At 38.4% G+C, this 27,151-nt stretch overlaps 1 protein-coding gene across 2 annotated transcripts in view; it reads right to left on the bottom strand.

Moving 5' to 3' along the window:
- LOC111866096 (intraflagellar transport protein 122 homolog) overlaps positions 1–27,151 on the bottom strand; it is an 88,210-nt gene that overhangs the window by 33,164 nt on the left and 27,895 nt on the right. For both annotated transcript variants that reach the window (XM_023854680.2, XM_023854681.2), the window contains 9 exons: positions 25,970–26,078; positions 23,285–23,731; positions 21,721–21,840; positions 15,900–16,018; positions 11,880–12,033; positions 8,743–8,904; positions 8,491–8,657; positions 2,907–3,181; positions 2,391–2,535 (listed from right to left, as the gene is read on the bottom strand). In XM_023854680.2, the coding sequence (XP_023710448.1) occupies positions 2,391–2,535; positions 2,907–3,181; positions 8,491–8,657; positions 8,743–8,904; positions 11,880–12,033; positions 15,900–16,018; positions 21,721–21,840; positions 23,285–23,731; positions 25,970–26,078 (1,698 nt within the window). The remainder of the gene's footprint in view (positions 1–2,390; positions 2,536–2,906; positions 3,182–8,490; positions 8,658–8,742; positions 8,905–11,879; positions 12,034–15,899; positions 16,019–21,720; positions 21,841–23,284; positions 23,732–25,969; positions 26,079–27,151) is intronic.

A 27,151-nucleotide genomic window follows, 5' to 3' on the forward strand; every position in this document is an offset into this window, starting at 1 on the left:
GTGTTCTCCATAGTGCAACACGTCACATTATATTATATTATATTAGAGTTCAAATCATATGGGTAGCAGGTCACATAGGAATTGAGAGTAACAAAATTGCCAACTGGCAGCATCAGGATGTAAACATCCATATATAGGACCTGAACCATCATGCAGCATCCAGCAGTAGTTGCCAAGAAAGCTGACGGGGACCCTAAGAATACTAGGCATCCATAACAGGACTAGAACATGCACAGTATTTCCTACTAGGACCCTGTGCCAAAAAACTATGGAACTATTTCAACTAAAAAGAAGCCAGCTTCAATAAGTGACAAGAGTATCTAAAGGACACTGTCACCTGAAAAGACACCATTTTAATCTTCTTTCTTTATTTTCAAGCAATAAGTTCTGGGAATACGTAATTGCCTCCTTCCCTTTCACTACATACTGATCATTTGTTAGGACATGGACTGATGTTCCCATGGCAACGAATACACATGCAAAAATAGAAGAACTGTTGGACAGAGATTTTTCTGAAGTTCATGTTGTACCAAATATCCAGTATGTAGTGCAAGGAAAGTAGGTGATCAGTTTTACTCTGAATTTTTTGTTAATTTTGCATTAACAATCATTCTCAGTTGTGGAAGGTGCCTGCAAAAAGATGAATCAGCCCCACATATCCTATGCGATTGTGCAGCTGTACCTTACTGCTGATTTTGTCACCTGAAACACTACTCTACAGTAAAAGGTGACCATTAAGATGCAGTACAATGCATGCAGTAACAGGAGCAAAACACAACACAGAACACGATAAACAAATATATGTAGGAAGAATGCTCACATAAAAGAGGATTGGCGTAATTCGCGTGTTTGAGTGTGACGTAGGAAGAATCCTGAAAAGTTTTATTATTTAGAATTCATCGGCATATATGACGAATACAGATTTTAGTCATTTTAGAATGAAGACATTATGGCATGCAGTACAATAGTTTAACGTGCATAGGGACACCTGAAGATGGCACATTAGTGCTGAAGCATGTAGTGTGGAAGTGAAGAATATGGTGAAAAAGTGTATACACTGTAAGATGGTCAGCATAAACCATGGACACGAATCAGTGTAACAGGACGCTAAACTATAACATTATTAAGATGCCCCTTTAAGTAAGATACCACATTTTGTTTGAAATGTAGGATTGTTGGAGGACTGACCAGAGGGAGACGCACAATAGATTATCCATGGTAATGATGCATGGACCACTTATGGCCCACCTCTTATTTATTTATTCCTTCTTCATTCGTTCATTCATTTAACATTTTCCTTACACATGCAAAAATTTCGAAATTTATGCACCAAAAGCAATGAAATTATAATTTTTTGTATGCCTTAATACATTCTTGCACAGGAGAAGCATATGAATACTTCATATCATTCGTTTGTTTAATCTTCCGGCTCATCTGAGTTAGTTGAATATTTTCTCTCACTCAAGTGCAGCTAAAATCACAGCTCTGGAACAATTTCTGTCCATCTGTTAGCTGTCCAAAGACAAATCATTCCTTCACTGTTTGTAGACAGATAAGGATATTCCCATTGTAAACAAGTTTTTCTATTATATTAACATTTTATTCTTGCAACAAAAAGAAAGTCATTGTAGTGGCAATGGTAACATAAAGGTAAAGTTGTCCCTGTGCTTAACAAATTAAGCACTAGGCCATGAAGACGTGTGAGGGAGTGGATGTACAGACCCATGTTTTCTTGACCTTGGCACTGGTTAGAGGTGAATGGTCAGCCGTTTTACCGCTGGGAAAGAGCCCTTGATACCCATTGGATAGGAGGTTGGGTGGGCCCCAGAGCTGGCCTGGGCAATATGTAGAATTGAAAATTCTTTCCCCCAGCAGGACCCAAACTCCAACCCCTTGGTCGTCCAGCCCGCAGTCGCTATACTGACTTGGCTATCCCGGTTCTCTGTAGTGGCAATGACTATCTTTTATTCAGTTTATCAGAGAAATTTCACGAAGATCCATCCACACAAAAGGACAGATACTCACTCATATGGCCATCTGACTACTTGAATTTCAGTGTACTAACAGAGAAACTCAATCATATGAACACTGGGGGTTTTAAATCTTCCAACACAATGGAGTTGCTGGCCATATTTTGGCTCAGTGCCTTAGTCTTGAGATCTGATGTTCTTAAGGTATTTAGATTATAGTCTTTTCAGAATATATGGCATGGTAGGTGGATACCCTTGATATGAGTAATATACAAATGGAACGTTAACAAAAATGGAACACTCATCTGTGCCATCAGAATGGTGCAACACAGAGAATTAAGGTTAATAACCAATATATCAATTTCTAAACCCTAAGTGCTGGAATAAATACATATACAGAAGAATACGACTAGGCCTTACTCTTGGTTGGCAATCTCAAGGCACTGTCTAGCAAGGACCCAGTAATAATATCCTGCATCTTGGAACCTGGATTCATTGACTGCGTTTAGTGTGAGCTGATGCAGGACCTGAAAAGCCTCATCTAGGCGACCGGCTTTGTGGAATGCTGAGAAGCAAAATAACATATGTATCATTATTTTTGGAATGTGTGGCGGGGCGGGGGGGGGGGGGGCATGACATGGGAACTGCAGCCAGTATATAAAAGAGAGGAACAATGCCTCTATATATTTACTGCATGATACACTGAAGCATTAGGATGTTAACTTTCCAACAGAGATCACTAACAAATACACACACATCAAACAAACAAACACATTTCAGCTCAAAGGCTGGAAATACCAATTAATATAAGAACATTTTCATGCTCCCAGGCTGGGAAAGATTAAATTGATGCAAAAGTTCGGATCACAACAGAAGAAGAGTTCGACAACTGTTATTTCTCTTAGTTATTGTTCATTGGCTTTGACAAAGACCTACCTCTCTGAGCTCCTGCAAACTTATCACTCTCGGCAAGCCACTGAGCATACTGGACATAGACCAGATCATTGAATTCTGGATGGCTCTCAATGAGAGAGAAAGCCTCTTTCCACTCTCTTGCTTGCACATATAGCTGCACGATGCTCTTCTCATCACCAAGCTTTCTATACATTTCAGTGGCATAACTAAGTTGCTTCAGTCTGCACAGATGTTGTGCAACGAGTCCTATGCCATCCTGATCTGCCTTGTCCAGCCGGCGACCAACATCCACCAACCTATATCCCACAAAATCATACCAGATGATGATGACTAGTGACTCAACTGGCACAGTTTTGTGCCCATTAAACAGCCCCATCAGAAACACAGATTTGAATAAAGATCACAGTGGCAGTCCCCTCACACCATTACCATGACTGGGTCTTCTGAGATATACAGGGTGTCCCAGGAGGAATGTGCCAAACTTCGGGAGGGTGTTCCTTATGTTAAAGTATGCCGATATAACCCAAAACACCTATGTCCAAAGTTGAACGGTTACGGAGATAATGGCCAGAGAAGTGTCAAACTTTGACCGGGGTTACACACTTGTTGATTACAAAATAGATATTAAAACTGGCAGGAATATGTGGATTCTGTAATGTTAATAATGTACGTAACATCAAACCAACTTGTGAGTGACGGAAAGCCATAAAATTGAAGTACAAAATACTCGCTCGCCATGTCATAATTGTCCTTAGGTTTCCAAGCAGTATACATAACACATGACTGGCGAGCGATGACGTAACGTGCTGACTGCGCGTTCTGGTATGAGCCAACTACATAAGCACGGCTAGGGAGTATCATCGCACTCAAGGACAAACATAGATAAGGGCTCTCAGCTGAGAGGTACAGCGAGGTACAGTGCTTGGACCTGCCAGAAGACCACACTTTTCTTGGGCCATTATCTCCGTAACCGTTCAACTTTGGACATAGGTGTTTTGGGTTATATCGGCATACTTTAACATAAGGAACACCCTCCCGAAGTTTGGCACATTCCTCCTGGGACACCCTGTATATAGTGGCATTTTCTCCATACCAGATATAATGGTAACATTGACATTACTTGGATTTCTGTGAATAGGAAGTGGCATATCATTCATACCAGGTCTAATAGTTATGTTACAATGACTTGGTTACATGGAATTAGGTGCTGCTATTTTCTTCATACTAGATATACAAAGAGCTATCACAAAGTTCCCGGATTGTTATTGTTGTAACTGCTTCAGTGAAAGAAGATGAAAGGGGAGGCCACACTTCCACAAGCCTACTGCATTAGTCTGTCACATGTCTCAGAGCTGTGAACATGCACTGTTTTTACACAAGCCCTTTTTGACTTCATGTTTTGTTTCATCTGTGGTGGATGGCAAAATTGAGCAACGTGTCTGCATCAAGTTTTATGTGAAGCTCGATAAATCTGATACTGAAACCCTTGAAATGCTTTGTGAGGCTTTTGGAGAACATTCTTTAAGTCAGACAGCAGATTTTGAGTCGCATTCATATTTCAAGGCTGGTCGAGTGTCAACTGAAGATGAGGAATATTCAGGACAACCAAAAACCAGCGAAATTACAGAATATGTTAAAAAAAATTTTGAGAGCTCATCCATAAAGGCTGTCACCAAACAATCCATGAGCTCATAGACACAAGTGAGATAAGTCATAGAGTTTGCCAGGAAACCTTAACAGAAAAATTAAACATGTGCTGCATTGCCACAAAGGTTCTGCCCTGAGTCTTGACAAGTGACGAAAAGCAGTGTGCATAAACGCATGTCTTGAGCTACAAGAGAAGGCTAATGAGGACCCATCTTTTACAGTTATCTCTAGGATGATAATGGGTGACAAAAGTTGGATTTACAGTTAAAAAGGTAAAAAATGGTAAAGCTATACCCGTAACAGGCTGCAAAGGCCCATAGGGTTGTGAGACATTGATGGTTCCACATTATGTAGACAATTGGCTCACAGATGGCAGTAAGGTTGTCAGCCTTATGTGCTGGGGGGGTCCTTTACCCCCCCCTTACCCCCTGGTACTCATTTCTGTTAGAGGCTGAGTTGACCCCAGGGCCATAGTGCCATAGATGCATTAAGTAAATAAAACAAAATCCACCTCATCGGGACTCGAACCCACAACCTTCCAGCTTGCAGCATAGTGCCTCAACCAACTACTCTATGGTTATGATCCAGAAAAAAAGCAACAATCAATGTAGTGGAAGAGCCCACAATGACCAAGAGCAAAAAGGGCAAGGCACGTACCAAGTTCAACAAAGCGTATGCTCTCTGTTTTCTTGACATGAAGGGGACTGTTCACGGTGAATTTGTTCCTCCTAACACTACAGTCAACTCTGACTTTTATGAGGACTGTGACATTTTGAGATGCTTGAGAGAAAATGTGTAATGAAAAAGAGTGGATCTTTGGAGCAACAATAACTGGCTCCTTCATCACAACAATGTGCCTGCCCACATGTCCCTGAAAACCACCGAGTTTGTGACTAACAACAACTTCTCGCCAGACTTAGCCCCGTAATTATGCTTTGTTTACCGAATTGAAAATGAAACTGAAGGGACAAAGTTTTGAAACTGTGTGTGTCTGACATCCGAATGGAATCGCAAGGGGTAGTCGACCGCATTAAGGAAAATGACTTCCAGTGTTTTAAAGCATGGGAAAAAATTATGGGATCACTGTAAACATTCCCAAGGAGACTATGTTGAAGGAGATGGCAGCCAAAACTGAGTAAGTTAAGCCAGCATTTCTTTTTTTACCTGGTCCGGGAACTTTCTGATACACCTCATAATACATGTAGTTATGTCACCATAATTAAGTTTTCTAGAACTGTTATACCACTAAGGCTTAGTCACCAGAGCACCAAATGTGAACATAGGATACGTCATGTGCGAGAGCGAGAGAGAGAGAGAGAGAAATTACATGCATGCACATGTGTATGGGCATGTTGATGGGGAGGGGGTATTAAGGACACTTTCAGTATGAAGGCTATACAGTTTTGGATGGGAGAATGATGAACTGGAAAGGATTTGGAAGGCACTATCCCAGCATTGTCTGGAAGGAGTGAGGAATTACAAAAGAATGTCAGGACAGCTGTGGTCCACCCGATATTCCAACCAGGCACATCCCAATGAACACAAATGTTCAGTATGGCAATGCAAGGTTCATACTGAAGCAGGAGAGGCTCTAAGTAACATATCCCATGCCTTAAACCCCTTCCTGTATCATGCTTTAGGTCTAGTAATTCTGGTGAAATGATTTATTTCTACTTGTTTCTAATTCTGGTACATTCTCTGTTGGTTTTAAGTCTGATACTACAAGGTTGTATCGGAAAGTTCCCAGACTGTTATTGTTGTAACTGCCTCAGTGAAAGAAGATGAGAGGGGAGGCCAAGGTCACACTTCCGCAAGCCTACTGCATCACTCTGCCACAAGATACTGCACTGCGTACACACGCTGGTTTCACATTAGTGCTTTTCGACTTCAAGTTTAATTTCATCTGCGATGGATGACAAAATCAAGCAGAGTGTCTGCATCAAGTTTTGTGTGAAGCTTGGTAAATGTGATACCAAATCCCTTGAAATGCTTTGTGAGGCTTTTGGAGAACTTTCTTTAAGCCGGACAGTGGTTTCTGAATGGCATTCACATTTCAAGGCCAGTCGAATGTCAGTTGAAGATAAACATTCAGGTCAACCAAGCACCAGCAAAATGACAGAAATTTGAGAAATCATCAAGAAGACCGTCACCAAACAATCCGTGAGCTCACAGACAGTGTTTGGATCAATTATGGAGTTTGCTAGAAGGGCAAAATAAATTTCAAAATTTATAATCGAAGAAACCTACAAAGTGCGGCATCAAATTATTTGTATTAGATGATAGTGACACTAGTTATGTTCACAGTATAATTCCATATTGCGGAAAACTTAAAGGTGAAGTGTGTAACTTGCCATACTCAGAAAAACCTTTCACTTCAAGAATAGTTCTTTCTTTGATGGACAGACTGGATCTCAGTGTGTCTGGTGTTGACAGATATTACAGTAGTGTTCAGTTGGCCGAAGAACTGAACAATCAAGAAAGCCACACAATAGGCACTATTACTGTTGGTAGAGCTGGCAATCCAAAACCCCTGAGGAAGGGGGCCATGAAGAAAATGAAGATTGGGCCACTCTTGCCTATGAAGAGGGAATGTCTGCTAATGGGCTGGAAAGACAAAGGGTGGCTCTCATGTCTACATATCAGGACACGTCAATGGATAAAACAGTGATCATTCAGACAGGAAGGCAGAAGAAAGAAATTCAAAAGCCAATGTGTGTACTCAAGTATACAAAGCATAGTGGTGGTGTAGAAAACTCTATTTCTGGTGCCTGGAAGTATGCATTGTAAATTCATACATTTTGTACAGCAGCCGTAAGCCACACGTGGGAGTGAAACAAATGTCACACGTCAAGTATCGACGAGTTCTTGTTGAAAATCTAGTAGGTGATGTGCGCAACCCAAGAAATAGGTCACATCCAGGGTCAGCTGAGAGAGAAGAGAGACTCAATAGCGCGCCTCACTTCCTTGACCAATATGAAAAAAATAAACACAAAGACTGCATTGTGTGCAGAAATCGGAAGGTCAAGGGAGCCAGAAAAGAAACATATTTCTACTGTAAGACCTGCAAAAATCAACCTACCATGTGTCCTGGGGAATGTTTTGAAAGATATCACACTCTTAAGAACTTCAAACGTTCTAGTGTAGGTCCTATAATTTATCAGGGTTTTTGTTGTTTGTGTACACAGAAGTGTAAGTGATAGTTACAAGAAGAAATGAATATGCATATCTTTTATACTAGAGAACAGCAGACAATTTTAGTCACTAAAACACTACAACCTCTCTCCACACTTGATTGTCATACAAACCTATAAGACAGAGAATTTGTCTTCTTGCATTGTGCTGGTAGGTACACATTTTGCTTTTTCACTTTACGTCCTTGTTGTACCAACTTTTTGAGCAAAACAGCTCGCTTAGTGGCTCTGTGGGCATTTAAAATCCCTTGACAACATGGCTGCAGAAATTTTTCCAAATGCGACAACTGGAAAGGGTTAAGGAAAATAACTTCCATGGTGCTTTTAAAACGTGGAAAAAATGATGGAATCAGTGTATACATTCCCAAGGAGACTGTTTTGAAGGAGATGGCAGCCAGAATTGAGTAAGTTAAGCCAGCATTCTTGTTTGACCTAGTCCAGGAACTTTCCGATAGCACCTTGTATAATACGAACAGCTATTGAGATATTCAAATATTCAGGTTATATCTTCTTACAGTGTTTCAATTCAAGAATAAGTTTCAAGCAAAAAATCAGGTATAATCCTCAACTGATCTATGCACAACATCACGGCAAACAGAATATATAGAGGTGAAGTTCCACGTATTCTAGACATAAGCACAAAATGGAGATGTGAAAACAAAAGATAAATGAATGGTCCCTGCCCTAGTCTTTATTTAGAGACCAAGAAACGCCTGCGTTTGTTTCAAGTTTCGCTATGTATTTACAACTCTAACTAATACACTCACATGTCAATCCACCCATTCTCTCCTATGATCTCTATGGCTCGCTGTGTATCACCAGCAGACAAATACATTTCAGCTGCTGCTCGTGACTCATTAATATTCTTGGCCCAGTCAGCTTTCTTACGAATTAATGCTCTCCGATCAACATTGTCCACTGAACCAAGGAATTCCTGTTTTAAAACATTAAGCCAAAATTATAACATTTAGGCTTTTTATAAAATTCCATATTCTGATGACAGGTAATGTGTCACATACCTGAGCCAAATCAAACATTCTTAGATCAGTGTACATGTTAAGGGCTTTCTGTTCTTGTCTGCATTTTTGATACACGTGAGCTGCTTCTTTGAACTTACAGCAAAATGCCAGAATGTCTGCAACAAAAAGTTCTTTGTCCTTTTCACCTCTATGCTGCCTCTCCTGCAAATCACATAAAAACAATATCAAGAGTTACTTAGGTTTATGCTCATAACCAGGGCCCAGATTTTGATGACATGTCATCTTTTTTTTCCTTCTATCCTATGCGATGCTCTTAAATATATAAATCTCGGATATGAGCTGCTGGTTACAGAAATGTAAATTTTATAGGTAATTTTTTGTCATTTTTTGACATTTTTAGGTTTAAGGTAATTTTTTCATTTTGGGGGTAATTTTTTCGACTTTTAAGGGTATTTCTTGTCATTTTGGGCCATTTTAGGGAATTTTTCTTCATATGTTTTCTGAAATGTGAATAACATGGAAGCGAAGTGTTCTTTCTTTTCTCCTTTAGGTCATTTTTCTGGATTTTTTCGGTCATTTCATAGGTCATTTTTTGAATATTTTCAGGTCATCAAATTCCGAGCCCTGCATATTACATTTTTGGGTCATATTTTAGGTCATTTTTCTGGATTTTTTTGGTCATTTTTTAAATATTTTCAGGTCATCAAAATCCGGGCCCTGCTCATAACTATGAAATACTGAGTTACAACAAGTTATGGGAAAAGCTTATGACCCATCCATGATCTGTATGCAGTGTCCGTTTTTTTAGTGCACTCAATTTCACTTGTTATTTCACAATATGTTTCGGCACTGCATACATATCATGGATGAAAATCAGTGCAACAGGACACTAAAATACAACACCAGAGATAGAGATTAGCTCTACTGATTGGGCCTAACTGAGTAGGTTTTAACTGAAGACAGAGACAGAATCCAGTCTGACATGGTGTGTTTTGAATAATATAAACAGGAAAGTGCTTTTAGATAAAAACAGGATGATGGATAATGTTCAGAAACATAACATCTGTACAGATGTACCACTGTCACAAACTTTTAGATCTTATTAAATATCATCTTCACCTCTCATTGGGCTGTATATAGCATACCTATGCAGCTGATACAGTGTTCAGTCATATGAGGGGGGACCCAAAAATAACCGGAATTTATTTTTATTTTTTATTTTTGCATTTTTATTGAACTGTATATTAGTCCCCTTCACATTCACATCAAAAAAACAAATCAACATTGTTTTCACATTGGATGGCACTTGACGCGCTTTCTTCAGTCGTGGTGAAGTTGGAGTTTTCCACTGGCTTGATGATTGCTTTGATTCTGGATCGTACCCGTAGCACCAAGACTCATCGCCAGTCACAATTCTTTTAAGAAATTCTGGATCGTTCTGCACTTCACTCTTCAAGTCGCGGCAAACATTCACGCAGTTTTCTCTTTGGTCATCTCCGAGCAAGCGAGAAACAAATTTTGCAGACACCNTTGAAACAGGAACGCACACAACAGAGCACCACAGACAAACCACTTAACTCAGACTGACGCCAGCTCACTAACAGTCGCGGGAGACCCCCAGCTAACACCACCTAGCAGCACAACTCGTAACTACAAAGCATGCGCGCATAACAGGTCGGTTCCGGTTATTTTTGGGTCCCCCTTCATATATCATGGATTCATATACCTCGTATACAATTTCCCAACTGTTGGCAACAGTCTTCAACACACAGTCAACTGTCCATAAGAGAAAATGACAGGAAGGAGAAGCTTTCTTACTGGAATGTTACTCCATATAGCCAACACATAAACTTATTCCATAATATGTGGTGCAATCCAAAAGTTCCAGAAATATAATAATAAAAACTATTATGTCTTACCTGGATCTTATTCTGCACCATCACCTTCAAAGTAGTCCCCTTGGGAGCGCATACACCGATCCCAGCATTTCTGCCACTTTTGAAGTGCATCCTGGAAGTCTTTCTTTGTTAGGGTGTTTAGTACCATCTGCGTTTCCCTCTGAATTTCCTCAACTGTATCATCTTCGCCCATTCAACTTGATTTTCATCTTGGGGAAGAGAAAGAAGTCACATGGAGCTAAGTCTGGCGAGTACAGTGAGTGGGGAACAACTGCCATCTTGTTTTTAGCCAAAAATTCCTGCACAATGTAAGCTGTATGCGGTTGTGTGTTGTCATGGTGGAGTACCCAGTCGTTCGTACACCACGTCTCTGGACGTTTTCTCTTCATGTCCTCCTTTAAACGTCTTAGAACATCATGATAGAACTCTTTGTTGACTGTCTGACCAGGAGGGATGAACTCCTTATGAACAATCCAGTCAATATAAAAAAAAACCAGATCAACATGGACATAATGTTGCTCCTGACTTGTCGAGCTTTTATTTGGCCAAGGTGAAGAAGGGCTCTCCATTGTGACGATTGCCGCTTACTTTCATGGCTGTAGTCATAAACCCAACTTTTGTCACCTTCAAAAGAAAGTTTGGATTCTCTTGAAGCTGCTGTTGAAGTTCCCTGCAGACTCCCAAGCGATGCTGCTTCTGTTCATTTTGCAGCAGTCGTGGCACAAACTTTGCCACAATCCTCCTCATGTTCAGTTCCTCTGACAAAATTCGTTGACATGTACCATAACTTAATCCCAAGGTGTTACAGAGGTCTTGCAGAATCAGATCCCTAACTTTCGTGACATTTTCCGGTGTGGTGCCAGTTGACGGCCGTCCCGAACGATCGTCATCATCAGTTGATGTTTGGCCATTTTTGAAACACTTATATCAGTCGTAAGTTTGTGTCTGACCTAAACTATTGTCACCAAAAGCTTGCTTCAACATTCGGTGTATTTCTGCAGCAGTTTTCCCAAGTTTAAAACAAAACTTTATACAGACATGCTGTTCTCTCATGTCAGCCATCGCAAAACTGCAAACTCACAGAAACCCAACAATGGAAATACGTTCACCAACAATAAAAACAACCACTCAACTCAACGCCGCTTGGCACACTGATTCAAGAAGGGTGTGTGGGGAGACAGCTAGAGGTATTTTGATGTACTCATAAGCATTCGCACACAAAATTCAAATTTCGGGAACTTTTTGATACACCACATATGATCAATTCCAGTTTCTTACCTGAAACTCATTGATCAGCTCAAGATACTTCAGGTCCTTAATACGTATGAATGCTTGTCGGGCCACATGAAAATCAAGGCTTTCCAGAGCTGCATGGGCCAAAGCCTCCCAGTCACCATCTGTTACCCCCAAGCAAGCTATTTTGTATGCTTCCCTGAAAGAGATAATTTTGTGTGCATGAGAGAGTGGAAGAGAGGAAAAACACATAGTTCACTCAACCTGCTACTGATCAAATCTAACATTATGGCATTTGAAGATCATCTAGTCAACATCATCATTTACACCCTGACATCTCTCTATTTGGAGATCGGTGTCTTCCTGGATATCTATTAGTCCTTTTTCCTTCTCTAGACTATTTCTTTCTTCTTAAAATCCCTGACCTTGATGTTCCTGGCTATTGTGGTTTTCCAGTGTTACTTTTGCATGATCTTCATTCCAAATTATATAAATTGGTCTTCTGTTTTTTTTAATTTTACATAATTTTATAGCAGACACAATTTTCTTTGCAGTCAATTCCTTCCCTTTATTATTAAAGTGTAACTCATGTTTTGTAAATAGGTCTCCATTTGAATCTAACTTTATAAGAGCTGTATTCTCAAAGACCTTCATCTCTTTCCATAATTTTCTATTAAAAACCTCCACTTCTTTATTTACACAAGAATTCATATGTAAGTCAAATCTATGTGGGACACGTACTTGAATAATATTTGAATGGCTATTTTCTCTAACAAAGTCTTTTAACTGTCTCAAGGCATTTGTAGTCTCATTTTTTCCTACACCCTTCATGCCTCCCTGCACTACCAACACATCTTTCATTGCCAAATTATTAACTTCTTCTATTCTTGTTTTTGTAATAGTCACTAAATGAGCTCCTGGCTTAATGACCCCCTGGAACTTCAAAGGAGCTATCCAAGTCATATTTCACTTTAGATGCACAGTCTCTTCCATTGCCCCCAGTGATTAAAATCCTCTGTTGTTTCCTCTTTTTGGATGATGTCTTCTTTTTTTTTTTCAACTTTATCCACTTCTGATTTCCTGTTGATTTGCAGACCAGCATCTCACACTCTTCACAAATACAAGGTAACTCGTGGTGATTTCTGTATGACTTGTACTGGGTATGTATTTTCCTGTCTTTCATAATTGACCTTTTCATGTTTTCCAACCACTATAACTGACAATTTAGCGTCATTTAAAGTTTGTTCTCTAATAGTTTCATACAAACTTGTTACCTTAGCTGTGTGGGAACTGCCCACATCCAAGCAAGTGTGACAACGCAAGCGTCATTGCTTAGCAACAACGAGTAAACAACGGTTGCTAGGCAAAAGCGAGTAAACAGCAGTTGCTAGGGAACTTGTAAACACGGTATCTGACAACAGCAGTACCTATTACGCAACCGTTTTCTATATGTCCGATTCTAGGCTACATAAGAAGATACACTGAGTTACAGTGACAGTCTAGATTCTACAGTTCTGCAATTCTGGTTCAGTGTTCAAGCAGTTCACTATTGTTGTTATCCGTCTGTGTATACTGTGCAGCTGCAATAAATACTATAGGACAGTTCAACTAGTGGTTGTCTCTTCATATGACATCCCACAGCTGGAATAGTATTGACTTCTGTCAATATAACCTCTTTGAATGGTTGTCTCTCATGAGTTTTTACAGACTGATTTAATTATCTCATATCACCTTTTAGTTCTTTATGTCCAAATTCACATCCATTTTCCTAAGCTATAACTAACTATTTTTAAGCACAATTTGGATACCTACATTGGCTTCATACTAAGTATTTACTGTACTCTCTGTGCTATCTATAACTCCTACCTATGATCTCCTAATTTCTTCCTGTAAAAGTTCATCACTTCCTTCCATAACACTAAGTTCAGTTAACAGTAACATATCCTATGTGATTGTGAGGCCATAGCTAATTTAAGATTTTGTCACCTGGTCAGTTCTTCATGGAACCAAGTGAATTTTATGATGCCCTCATAAATAAAGTCCTACATTTCATTCAAAGTGTAGGATTAATAAAGGGTTAATCCAAAGGAGAAGCACAATAGATCATTGAAGGTCACAATGCGAGGGCAGGATTTCAAAGCCCACACCTTATACACATACACACATACAAGTTCAGTTTAATCTTTCAGCAGTAATATTTTAATTTCCATGCTATGTTCACTTGAATTCTCATTGGATTCAGTTGCACTGTAACTTAATGCGGAGCACTGCATTTACTAGTGACAGATATTTCTACCATCATCTAGTATTCTAAAACAGCACAGTGTTTCAGAAACTGGATTTGTTCCCATCTACAGATGAAGAGCGCCTACTCAGTTGGGTCCCTTAGGAAACAGCTCTTGTAAATTTTCTCATTACCTCCTGTTGAAACACCTGATCCCAAGTGCGTATACAGATGTCGTTATACTAACTTAATTTGTCCAGTGTTTGAGATCAGCTCCTCCTAACAGACCCAGCTGAGTAAGTGTCTCCTTACACTTCCACCTGAAAAGAGAAGCAAATTCAGTATCCAAAGTGTTGTGTTCCTTCAGGATACTAGACAACAGATGAAGCCCAGAAATTCAGTAATCCTGACGCTAGAACACCATCATCAGAACCCTTTAGAATTGGAGTGAAAAAAAATTGAAGATTAGGCTCTGAAACACTGTAACCTCTGAAATGGTCATAAATCAAAGAATTTTATGTTCACATTCTCTGCACCAAATTAGCTTTGCAACAACCTCCTAATAATCCACACTGTACATAAGATTATTTACTGTTTTACCACTTTTACATAGTGTGCAATTTAGAGTACAGAGAATCCAGGACAATTATCAAGAATGAAGTCGTTATTCTCACATTAGACCTATTTGACACTCATGTTTATAACAAAAATAGGTTCCTTCCATCCTTTTCGTTTCTTCAAGCATAACTAGTCAACTCTCTGTACTATATACCCTGATGATTAAATAGCTCTAAAAAAAAAAAGCACGATCCTGAGTCAGTTTCATCATCACCCTACACTCAAAGCTGCTTTCCTCATATCCATATTGATGTTATCCTCACACCCCCATCTCAGTCTTCAAAGCATCCAGTTCATTACCAAATTTCTGCATGAATTTACTGCAACACCCATCCATGATATATGTCCACAACACATCTTCCTAAATTTCACTATCCTAACAATATTTGGTGGGCTGTACAAATTGCAAGGTTCCTCATTATGAAATATCTTAACTTCTATATTTAATTCATCCCCTTTTGATCTGAATAATTTTATCACTCACTCATGGAGCTGAGCCCTTCTTCAGAAGCTGCCAATTGTGCAGTTACTCAAGAACTTCCTGGCATTTTATGGAACCTGAAAGTTCATTACTGTGTTCACAAGAGCCCACCGCTGGTCTCTATCCTGAGCCAGATCAATCCAATCCATACCATCCCATCCTATCTCTCTAAGATCTATATTAATATTGTCCATCCACCTATTTCTTGGTTCTCCCAGTGGTCTCTTTCCTTCTGGCTTTCCCACCAATATCCTATATGCATTTATCTTCCCCCCATTCCTGCTACATGCCCTCTTCATCTCATCCTCCTTGACTTTATCATTCTAATTATACTTTGAAGAGTACAAGTTACGAAGCTCCTCATTATGCAGTTTTCTCCACCCTCCTGTTACTTCATCTCTCTTCAGTCCAAATATTCTTCTCAGTACCCTGTTCTAAAACATCCTCTGTCTATGTTCCTCCCTTAAAGTCAAAGACCAAGAATAATTTCTGCAGCATTTGTTATTTATGTTGTTCCCTGAAAGCAAACACCATGTTTCATATACATATATAACTGGTGTTTTTACTCATATATCTTGGTCTCTTAAGTATTGGCACAATGGACTTGTCCCTCATTCAGAATCATATGGAAATTTAAACAAGCTATGATAATGAGGCCTGTTCTTTTCATGCCAATCAATATTTCTACCAGAAAACCTAAACTGTGGATATTGCTGTCTCACAATAATGGCTTAATTCTTACCAAAACATTTTCTTCTCCAGATATTGGTACATTGGAGCTGACAATGGCACTTCAACAGTTGACATTGTTGAAACATGAAGACAAAATATTTTTGAGCCGCACAAACCAACCACAAATCCCTATAAAACAAAAAATTCTATAGCGTACTGTACAAGCAAATGAAACACAGTTCCTATTGACCCACAAACAGAAAACGATATGACAATAAGGAGTACGTTGGTGTTATTTTCAGTACTAGGTTACCACAACAGAATACCCATATTTTTAATCATTATTTCTTTTTAGAATGTCAAAAAATACCGATTCTTTATTATTGTTATACACCAGACACACCAAAGACACTGAAATCTTTGATGAAGTGCTGCTCTGACAAACGTTCCTGAGAAAACATGTTTTGAAACTTCATATCTTTCCATAAATTTAAGATATTGAATTGTAAACAGTAATACCAAAGTCTTTAGCATGACAATTGGAAATATTTGACAAGATTAAATGCCAAATTTGTTGGCCACTGGATGGGGAGAGGTGGCCAATTATGTGTCCCCCCGAAATACTGATCTTACCACTTAATCATTTTGGGAATATATTAAGAATACTGTCTATTCCTTCAAAATTCATGATTCATAGTACTACTACTGTCAGGCAAAATGTCACCTGGATGTGTGCAAAGTGTACGTCACATCTAATAAAAGCAACCTGAAAACATTTTTTTTCAAAATTGTCACATGTTTTAATGACTTGTAGATGGGTCTGGATTGGTGAATAGATTTATTGGATACTCTCAAGACATAACTACAATTAACCATAACGCTCTAAAGATTACCATAATTATAACATGTTGTAACTACAGATAATTATACCACTCTAAAGATTACTATAGCTATCACATATAAAATAAAGTCTTCGCCTGCTTGCTTAGTTTTTGCTTGGTAACACTTCAACTACTGAACTGCCTTGATGTCTGTCGAATGAATCTTGTAGAGTCTCTAGTTTCTCAAATTCTGGATCCCAGACTGAACTAACTTCATGAGGACCGAATATAGATCACCAAGTAGAACTGCTGGGTGTTCTCTGTTAATCTGTTTCATCTGTTGCCACGAAAAAGTGTGACAATCTCCAGGCAATGCTTTGATTTCTACCAGCATATTGGTTGTCGCAGAAAAGTGTTTTAGATAGCCACTGTAATAGAAACCATTGTTCATTTAGTCATTGTTCACTAATGGACATCTGATTCTGGTTCCACTATTCTGGCTTTCAGGCATCATGTCACAATATTTAAAAAAACTTGTTTCTGTAAGTAGATTATATAGTAATTAGGGCACTGATATACACTGGAATGAGACAGATAATTTAAAATCCTGGCATGCAGCTCGAGTGAATTTAACTGTACTCTTCTCTGCGTGTGCACTTCACTCCGTCAAAATGTACACATCTTAAAAATTTGTAATGATACTGAGCAGCAACACAGCAGTTACTGGTATCATCTGACTAAATGTTTTCATGTTTCACTATTTGAAGATTGATGGAGAATTTTTAGTTATACACACTACAAAAAGTTTAGTACATAAATGAACAGGTTGCGTAGCAGAAAATCAATCCTACCTATACAAGAATCTGCCAACACAGGACTCATTTTTTCTAGAAGCATGATGCAATATGCTTTGGTCTAATCACTACATATTTATATGACTTAATTTCCTTGCTCCCCAGATGCAACCAATAATCTGAAATCTTGCTGTTGATGTTACAGCATAATTCAATGTTTAGTACTTGTGGAGTAAAACTTGAGCACCTGATCCAAATGCCTCTTATACCATTGACATTTTTGCACACAGTATGAGTTTGATACAGTTAGCAACAAGGACAAACACATATTTTTCAGTCTTTGCAACAGCAAAAATATTTTCTAGAATAAATCAGCCACACCCAAAAGTCATGAAGTGAGCTTGTCTCATCATGAGCTATGAGTAACTGCAAGAAAAGCTTTTGTTTTTTAAGAACAGTTCCAGCTTCTGGGATATAACACCATGTAATCCAATGAAAATCAACTGTGTCAGATGCACATGACACTTCTGCCTTCAGGGTCAAAGAATAATTGAAGCAAGCAACCAGAATGAAGTAGATGGCAAGAAGAGCCTGTCTGGAAGTAACATGTTCAACTGAAACATCAGGTGGTTTTCAATGGACTGCAAGGTGCTATACTCCAGATGACAGAACTGTTTATAACGACCACTCTGAGAACCTTAAATCCTACAGCGTTTTTGTTGATTTGTATATTCTCCATGAAGAACCATTGGTTATGGCTTATTTATTGACACTGCTGGTATTTTAGAATATATGGCATCAAACAGTAAAATGATTAGCAATTACTGAATTGGACAGAAAGAAGAAGGAAGCAGTTGAGGCAAAATTTTAGTTACTATAAAATTATTTGCCTCAAATGACTGAAGGAAACCACAGAAACCCCACACTTGACAGCCAGACTCTGGACCAAGTGCTGCTGTATCATGTTCTTGTAACATTCAATATATTGTCACGTGTCTTGAGATCGAATCTCGTCGGTCACGTGTGTAAGTCCAAATCCCACTTCTGACACCAGTGTAACGTGTTTCGTTACTGATCCCACTTCTGACACCAGTGTAACGTGTTTGTGTTACTGAATACGCCGTAGAGATCGTTAATTGGTTTATTCGACAATCTACAACTATCGGCTACAATTAATTATAACAATGTTACGGGTTTCCACTCTTTACAAACCCTACAACAAAATCTCTTAACACTCTCTTCGAGAGTCTTCACGTACTAATAATGCGGGAGCTATACAAGTCTCCCTGAAGTACACACTCCAGATATGACTGGTTATCACTGGTTATCGCACACGCGCAGGCTGCTATGTTTCAACTGACTGTGAATAGCCTTCGCTGCTCCTTATGTAGCCTCGNTGTCTGCATTCATCCTACATATAATGGCCCCTTTCTAGGCCCCTGGCCCAAATATTCAGACTTGAGATGTGAACTCAATAATAATGAAGCAACATTCCAGGTGTAAGAGAGATGCTGCATTCACATTCCTCAGATGAAAAATGTAATGTTTAATCTGTTATCATGAAGCTTTTATTACAATTCTTTTCCACTTGTAGATTCTAAACGGTTCTGACGATGGTGGATCACACACAGAATTACTGGGGTTTTGGACTTCTTCCCATTGTCCGGAATTTTAGGTAATAGAGGACACAACGTTTCGTCCAGTGATTGAAATTAGCTATTTCTAAGGGGCCCAACTGAGTAGGTGTCTTCCTTTCTCAGCTGAAGACGGAAACAGATCCAATGTCCAAAATGTCATCTCCTCTATTACCTAAAATTCCGGATGATGGAAAAAGTCCAAAACCCCAGTGATTCTTTTCCACATGTTGGGACATGCCATTGAAAGATAAGCCACAGCAGCTTCAGCTAAGGTCAAATTTTCTATAGGATGGAAAAGATATTACTGAAAAAATCAAAACACTTTCAGAGTCAATAATCTGAAGCCACTCTGCCTGACAGATTTTCATTACCTTAAAAGTAAATAAATCTAAGAGTAGAACAGAGCACAGTACAGCTTGTTAGTTAACCAGGAACTGACAGACTGTCACCATCAAATGCTTAGCACTCCCGCTTCATACACAGATCTCAGGTATAAATTACAGCTCAGTGACCAGCTATACTGAATGAAGTTTCATGTAACTTTCCTCAGCTCCCTTAGCAAATACCCTAAATTAGGCTATAACCATTTCCTTCCATATCCTTTCCAATATATGACTACTCATCTGTTATCTGTTGCAACATATTGCAAATGAAAGTCTGTTAAATACATAAAAAATTATTATAAGTATGAAACAGATTTGATCAGTGCGTTGCTAAACAACTGCTCAATAAACAAACAGCAACAACAGACAGGAAACTGTGTTTTCTATGCGGTCTGCACCAAGCAAAAGCATGCTGCCAGCTAACGGAGTAGTAAACATGCATCCACAACAATGGGAGACAGTGGAATGCCTATCCCTCCAGCCTTTTAATTGGGATGTTTTGTGTTCAAGAACTCAGCCCCAAAACATTTTAACTTGAATGTTATGAGAAATAATGGTGGTACTGTTCCAACAAATTGGCACTACCAGTATCTTCTCATTCCATGTGTAGATCAATTACAGTCATCTCAGGAAAACTGTCACTCACCCACTCACGGAGCTGAGCCGCAAATTGTGCAGTTACTCAAGAACTTCCCACCATTTTATGAAACCCGAAGGTTCATCACGTGTTCACAAGAGCACTCCACAAGTCTCTATCCCAAGCCTGATCAATCCAATCCATACCATCGCATCCTATCTCTCTAAGATCTATTTTAATATTGTTCAACCACCTATGCCTTGGTCTTCTGAAAGGTCTCTTTCCCTCTGGCTTTCCACCAATATCCTTTATGCATTCCTCTTCCCCCATTCCTGCTACATGCCCACCCATCTCACCCTCCTTGACTTCATCCTTCTAATTATACTTGGAGAAGAGTGCAAGCTATGAAGCTACTCATTATGCAGTTTTCTCCAACTTCCTGTCACTTCATCCCTCTTTGGTTCAAATATTCTCAACATCCTGTTCTCAAACACCCTCGGTCTATGTTCCTCCCTTAATGTCAGACACCAAGTTTCACACACATACAATACCACAGGACAAATCAGAGCTTCGTATATTCTAATTCTTATTTTTTTGACAGCAGACGAGAAGATAAAAAGGTTCTGGACTGAATGGAGCAAGCATTACCTGAGTTCAATATCCTCTTAAGTTCCTCCTGAATCAGGGTTTGATTTGTTACTGTCATTCCCAAATATCTAAACTGTGCAATATTATCAAAACATCTGTTACCTATCTTTATGTCATGATTTTGCCCTGCAATTTGGTAATGAGACAGCAATATATATTTAGTTTTCTCTGTGTTTACTTCTAGACCAACCTCCTCACTAGGGTCTATTAAAGTTTGTGTGTTTTTCTTAATGGCATCTATATTATCATCCAGTAGATTCACATCATCAGCACAGAACAGCTGATGTGTCCCATTTAATTTCAGTCCCTCCTGGTTTTCGTGGACCTTCCTAATGGCATATTCTAAATCAAAGTTGAAAAGGAGTGGTGATAAAGCATCTCCTTGTTTTAGACCATTCTGGATAGGGAAATTATCAGACAGATGTTTACCAATACGGACTTTACCATACATTTCCTTTAAACACATTTTAACCAGCCTAACCAGTTTCATGGGTACAGCAAACTCTATCACAATATTGTACAATAGTTCCCTCTTAACTGAATAATAGGCTTTCTTGAAGTCTACAAATAGCTGATACAAGTATACTGTCTCATTGTACTCCAATTTTTTCACCAGTATCTGATGAATGCAAAAGATCTGATAAGTAGTTTTTCGTTCACTGAAAAATGCAAACACATTTCAAGGTACTAGTGGCAAAAAAAATTGACCCACATGAAAACCAAGTCCATATAATTTAAAATATCACGACTCTAACTGTAAGACTAACAAGTAGCACAGTACAAGTGTATCTACATTGTGTGCCCCAAAATTGATTGCTATTTCATGTTAAAATTGTTAGCCACTTGACCACTTTGTCCACAGTTCACTGTGGTTCCTACATTAACCACTCATCCTGTTTAAAGCCCTACTCATGCTGTTATGAAAAAAAAAACTACTTGTACCAGTACAGAAATTGTAACTGAAATAGTGCTTTAGAACACAAGTAATATATGGGACTTATTTTAATAGGCTCCGGTCTTCAGAAACTAACCATGAACTTCTGCTGGTGCACTGGGAATTTACTTGCTTTTATGCTTAGAATGTTGTTTCCTGAGAAACAAAGCATTTCCTCACAATTTGAGTTCCAAGCAACAGAGTTGGCATTTGGTTCCTGAAAGAAAAATACACATTATAGTTTTATGTAGGACAGGCAAATCATCATAGTATTTTAATGGCAATGTGTTTCCATAATAATGATACTTATCACTGACCTATTTTCCTTCTTTTACAAGCAAATATAGGCATACAGCATTATGTCTGTATGACCCCCCCACCCACCAAACTTTAAATCAATGCATATGTTTAGCATACAGGGTTTAGCCACATCATGTGTTAAAGTTATTCCAATATTTCAGCATACTGTCATGTGCAGGAGTGACTACAGATGTGGCTTTGGATTGGTGAATCACTTTATTGGATCTTCACTAGTCGTAACTACAACAGTTCTTACACTCTCAGGATTACTGTAACTATAGCACATAAAGTCTTAAATGTCCATTAATATTTTGAATTGTCTCATTCTGGTCCGCTGCACTATTAAGTTAGAAAATTAATAGACGTTTCTGTCCAGCGCGGCAATATAGGTCACATCACTTTTATTACTCTTGCCTTACATGTTTTGGTTCAATAAACCATCAGAGGCACTTTTCATACGGCAGGAGACACTGTTAATTTAGCTGGTTTGGTGTTCACTTTCAGTTGTGTTATTCACAGATGTATGTTTCATATTATTGTCGTAAATTTTAGTTACGATGGCACCCGTTGTTGTATAAAAACATAAACATGCAAAATAATTGAGTATGCCAATAGGCTATACGCAGCACAGGAATTATCACTTTTTCCCACAGTAAATTTCTTATGTTTGGTTAAAATCATGATTAAACTATTTAAAATTTAATTCAAATTGTCGTAAGCCGTTGTTGGTTGTCAATTCTTCCCGTGGATGGGAGTCATCATTCTTGGTGGTGTGTGGGCTTATATGCGTTATGATGTTACGTGTGTGCTGTGTCCTTTGTACTTTGTACTGCAGTACACAGCAAGATAGACAGGCGGCACAAGATCAGCCACCTTCAAGAAAGACAACAGGAGAACTGACACGAACATGCATGGTTTATAAATTTTAATCTTAAACTACAAAGTTTTTAAAAAACTTTAAAAATTTTAATACCAGGAAGGCTGCTGTGACTGTGAAAAGTTGAACATTATGTACATTGTGTATTTCAGACATTATATGTGTATGTATATAATTTAACACCTATTGTAACAGTACTTTCCGGAAAAAGTATTGATGCCTTCTGAAGATGACCATAGGGATCGAAACATGTAAGGGTGATGAGTTTTCAAGTGATAAAACTTAAATAGTCACACTGGACGGTGTTGTTTCTGTCTTTGTAACCATTAGTGTGATGGACCAGAATGAAACAAATCAAATTCATTATGAGAATCCATTATGAATATTTTAAAAAATTTATAATTCCCAAAATATCCATGTTCCAATGAATTCTATTACCACACAGAAATATGAATATTCTATATTTCATATTGTGACATATTACCTGGAATATAAGTTCCTTTTTTTGCACATCATACACCAAGCACTGGTTATTTTCATCCACAACTGCAAGTTTCTTTCTTGATGCACTCAAATCCAGACATCTGATAGCAGAAGAAGCTTTCAAAAGGCTCACAGGAAATGCATTATCCAAATAGATTTTCCACACCTGACCATTCTTTAGACCCAAAAGAAGACACTCTCGACCTGGAGGGCCACCCACAACTTTGATGTAACGAATGGGAGACTCCATTACCCATTCTCTTTCTTTAACCCCTTCAAAGTTGAGGCACTGCAGTCGTTTCTCCTGGCACAGAACCAAGTGCCTGGTGCAGACAACAAGCAGATTGCACTCCAGTTTCTGATTTATCTTCTCCTTTGATCGATAAAGCATTCCTGTTGAGTCTCCAGAATGCAGTTCATAGATAACCACACGTTCTGGGAGCTGAACCTGATTACAGAAATCAAATAATAATATGGCAAATAAAGCAAACTGAGACATGCTTAAGCTGATTATTCCTATATAATAAAACTATACATAAAAAATCTGAGACATGCTTAAGCTGATTATTCCTATATAATAAAACTATACATAAAAAATATTTCAGAAACCTATCCTACATATGCATATTACACTGTCATTGAGCACTCAAAAATTTCCTTCAGCAGCTGATTACTTTGTACATATTGGGTAGGTGGATTTAATTCTTTCTCATTTATGACAGAAATGTTTCTTCTCTGATAAACTCCAGAAGTGAGAGAGAACAAAATTAACTGAATATTACATTCTTCATTTTCCTCTTCATTAATGGTAAATACATTTAACATTTACAGGGCCAGGGAAATTCTGCAATGGAGGCAGGCTTCTGTTCAATTCATTAATTTTTGTAAATAAGTTTTATTGTATTTCATATGCAAGTCTTATAATAATCAATATTCCACCCATAAAAATGAACCACACATCTGCGCCCCCATGAAAAAGATGGAGTGAAGTGAATGCAGTCTGTTATAATGTAAAGGCATGGAGACAAATCTGCATGCACTCTAAACATGTTTCTCTCAGATGACCCATACCCTTGGAGAAAGAGCATTAGACAGGTCTGAGAGCTATCCTTGCCCTCTCTCAAATTTAATCTTAGTCATTCATTCTGCAGCTGCTCACTTTATTGACTAAGACACCATGGTAAGCTGTGGAGACATTCAGCCACTTAAGAGGATACTGCAGAGACATCATTTACTCCACCTTGCATCTAACCTATTCAATATGACAAACTCTGCTTCCTAGCTACTACGTCATGGTTCTAATTTGTTCTCTTCTTACCTTCACACACTTTCCAGCTGGTCTGTAGGACCACTCCGACACTTGCTGCGAGAAGCCATTGTGAAACTGAATGAATGTGAAATATTTTCTGACCTCTTCCTTCTCGGAGGGTTCTGACAGTAATATAGACCCCCACAAAGTAAACAAGGGTTCTTTACAACCATGCACAAAAACTATCATATATATGTCTTTGGTTGATGAGTGCCAAGAGAGCAAAGAAGGGAAGAGTGTATCAAAGCGCTAAAACACGCCAATGCCAGGGCAGGGCTGGCATTGTCCAGGCATAAAAACACGCCCGCGCCAGTCAAAGAGTTAAAAAGTTTCAAAATACTGTTACTGATACCCCTGCTTTGTCATTGTGTGTATATCTGCATGACAGCGAGTTTATGTTTTTAGAACACCTTGACTTGGCATGCTACCAAACGTTTTATCTTCTCATTCAGAATTACAACAAAGCAACACGGTCAGTTTTCTTTACTTCATTTGCTTCCATGAGATGGTTCCCCCTTCATGGTGAAGGTGTTGTTTGGGAGTAGGTTTTTAAACATTCCCATTTCATCCTTACTAAATAAGTTCCTTGGTTAATAACGTTACAGTAGATTACGTACAGATTCCTTCCAATGTTTTACAGCTTCTTCCAGCTGTTCACTTAAGATTTCATAATTCTAAAGTTTTAGTTTAAATACAAACCTAGTTGCTTTCCACATAACATGGCCAATTAATTGGAACATTTTCAAACCTCATCTATTGGAAACACAGTACTAATAAGGCTTTAAGGTCATATGGCAAACTTTTAATTTTCTTCACCTCTCATTATGTGCCCTACACACTTTCTTCTTCCTCTTTCTGCCACTTATGATGATGGAAGCAGCACAAAGTGCTTTGCTATTTCATTTCATGACACATTTTGATTCTTATCCACATCCTGAATTTATTATTAACTTACATCTTTTCAACGACTTCCAACTGATGATGAAGATGAATAAAGGACAGACAGTCTCACTACTTTGCATGCCATACAAATGAAAACCTTGAACCATGCACGGGTGGCCACATGCAAGTTTGAACATGCAAAGAAATTCCCTTCAATGCTATAATGAAATCCAAACTTGCACATAAATAAAAGTCTTTTAGGTAAAATGCAGGTAAACCCGTAAATTACGAAACTCTAAATAAAGGAGAATAATATATCAGGCATACGAAGCTTCACCTGGGACCACAAAAAAATGTACTTAAAATGCATGGAAACATATAATGCAAGTCCCTTAAGTATGGGCTTCATTCTTTCAATGTGGCCTATGCGTCTAGAAACATGAACACCCCTGCCCTTGACCAACAGGAAAATTATTAAAGGTGCACTATACTTACAGCCAATCTATGCTTATAAATAGCAATCTTTTTTATCAGATCTCGGCACTTTATCCTCACTTTCTGATCTGTTAAGAGATGATGGATGATAACATCCGTCATGTTCTCCCTGTAAGTCAGAAATTAAATTGACACACATTCCCATGTTCAGTAACGTCTACCACAAACACAAATCATTCATGTACTTAATAGACCGCACTACCATGCTTCATCCTTTCCTGCCTCCTCTGCTTACTGTGGGTTATATGTAAGGAGGTATGTGGCATGCAAATAGAGCCCAAAGTGGAAATCTGTCTCTACTGATAAAATTAATATATATTCATTTTATCAGTAGTCAGATATACATATATATTTGTTGTCTTCAGGGCCATTCCATGTGAAATCCTCCAGAGAGGTCGCTCACCATTTTTAAAAAATATTATCTTTTGAACACTTGTTTATACATATTTTCATACTACAAAAATATTTTTAAAAAAATTGTAATTCGCTCGGTTCTACCGGTACAGACGTTTTTATAATGAGAAAAAACATGTTTTTGGCTGAAATGGAGGTTTGCGTTATCTTCCATATCTCGATAACTATTGAAGCTAGAGACTCCAATAAGAAATCAATTTGTTCCCCATGATATGGACTATAAATTATATTATTATAAGGTTTTACTCAACTCTTTTCCTCTAGGTCTAATTAAGCTTGAAAGTTACCTATCGATTTTGGGAAGAACGCTATTTTTGACCTTCAAAAAGCAATTGGAGGGGGAAAATATCAGATCTGTGGTTTCTACCCTTTGTTAGTACCTACATGGGGAATATGATCACGTAGTTTTGAACTCCGTACCTAGTTTCCAAAATTTTCCAGGAGATTTCAAACTTTACTCTGGACCCAAAATCATCCATTTTTAACATCTCATATCTCCGGTGGAGAAGTTCTGAAAATTTTGAAATTCATAGCAAATAATGCTCTATTCTAGAGTAACTTGGAGATAAAGTTACAACTTTGATATTCAAATAAGAGCGAAGTTGTGGGCACTTTGAATTTTACCAAAAAATCAATACCTCGATAATTGGCTTACCTGCATCCAGTAGTATTAGTTCTTTGTGTACTCTGATGAAATTGTCCACTACCACGATGTCTTCGAAATCATCGGACTTGGATGTTTTATAACACCTGACCGTGTTTTCCTTC

Source organism: Cryptotermes secundus, unplaced genomic scaffold (genome assembly GCF_002891405.2).
Source record: "Cryptotermes secundus unplaced genomic scaffold, Csec_1.0 scaffold318, whole genome shotgun sequence".
In the NCBI taxonomy this organism is placed as follows: domain Eukaryota; kingdom Metazoa; phylum Arthropoda; class Insecta; order Blattodea; family Kalotermitidae; genus Cryptotermes; species Cryptotermes secundus.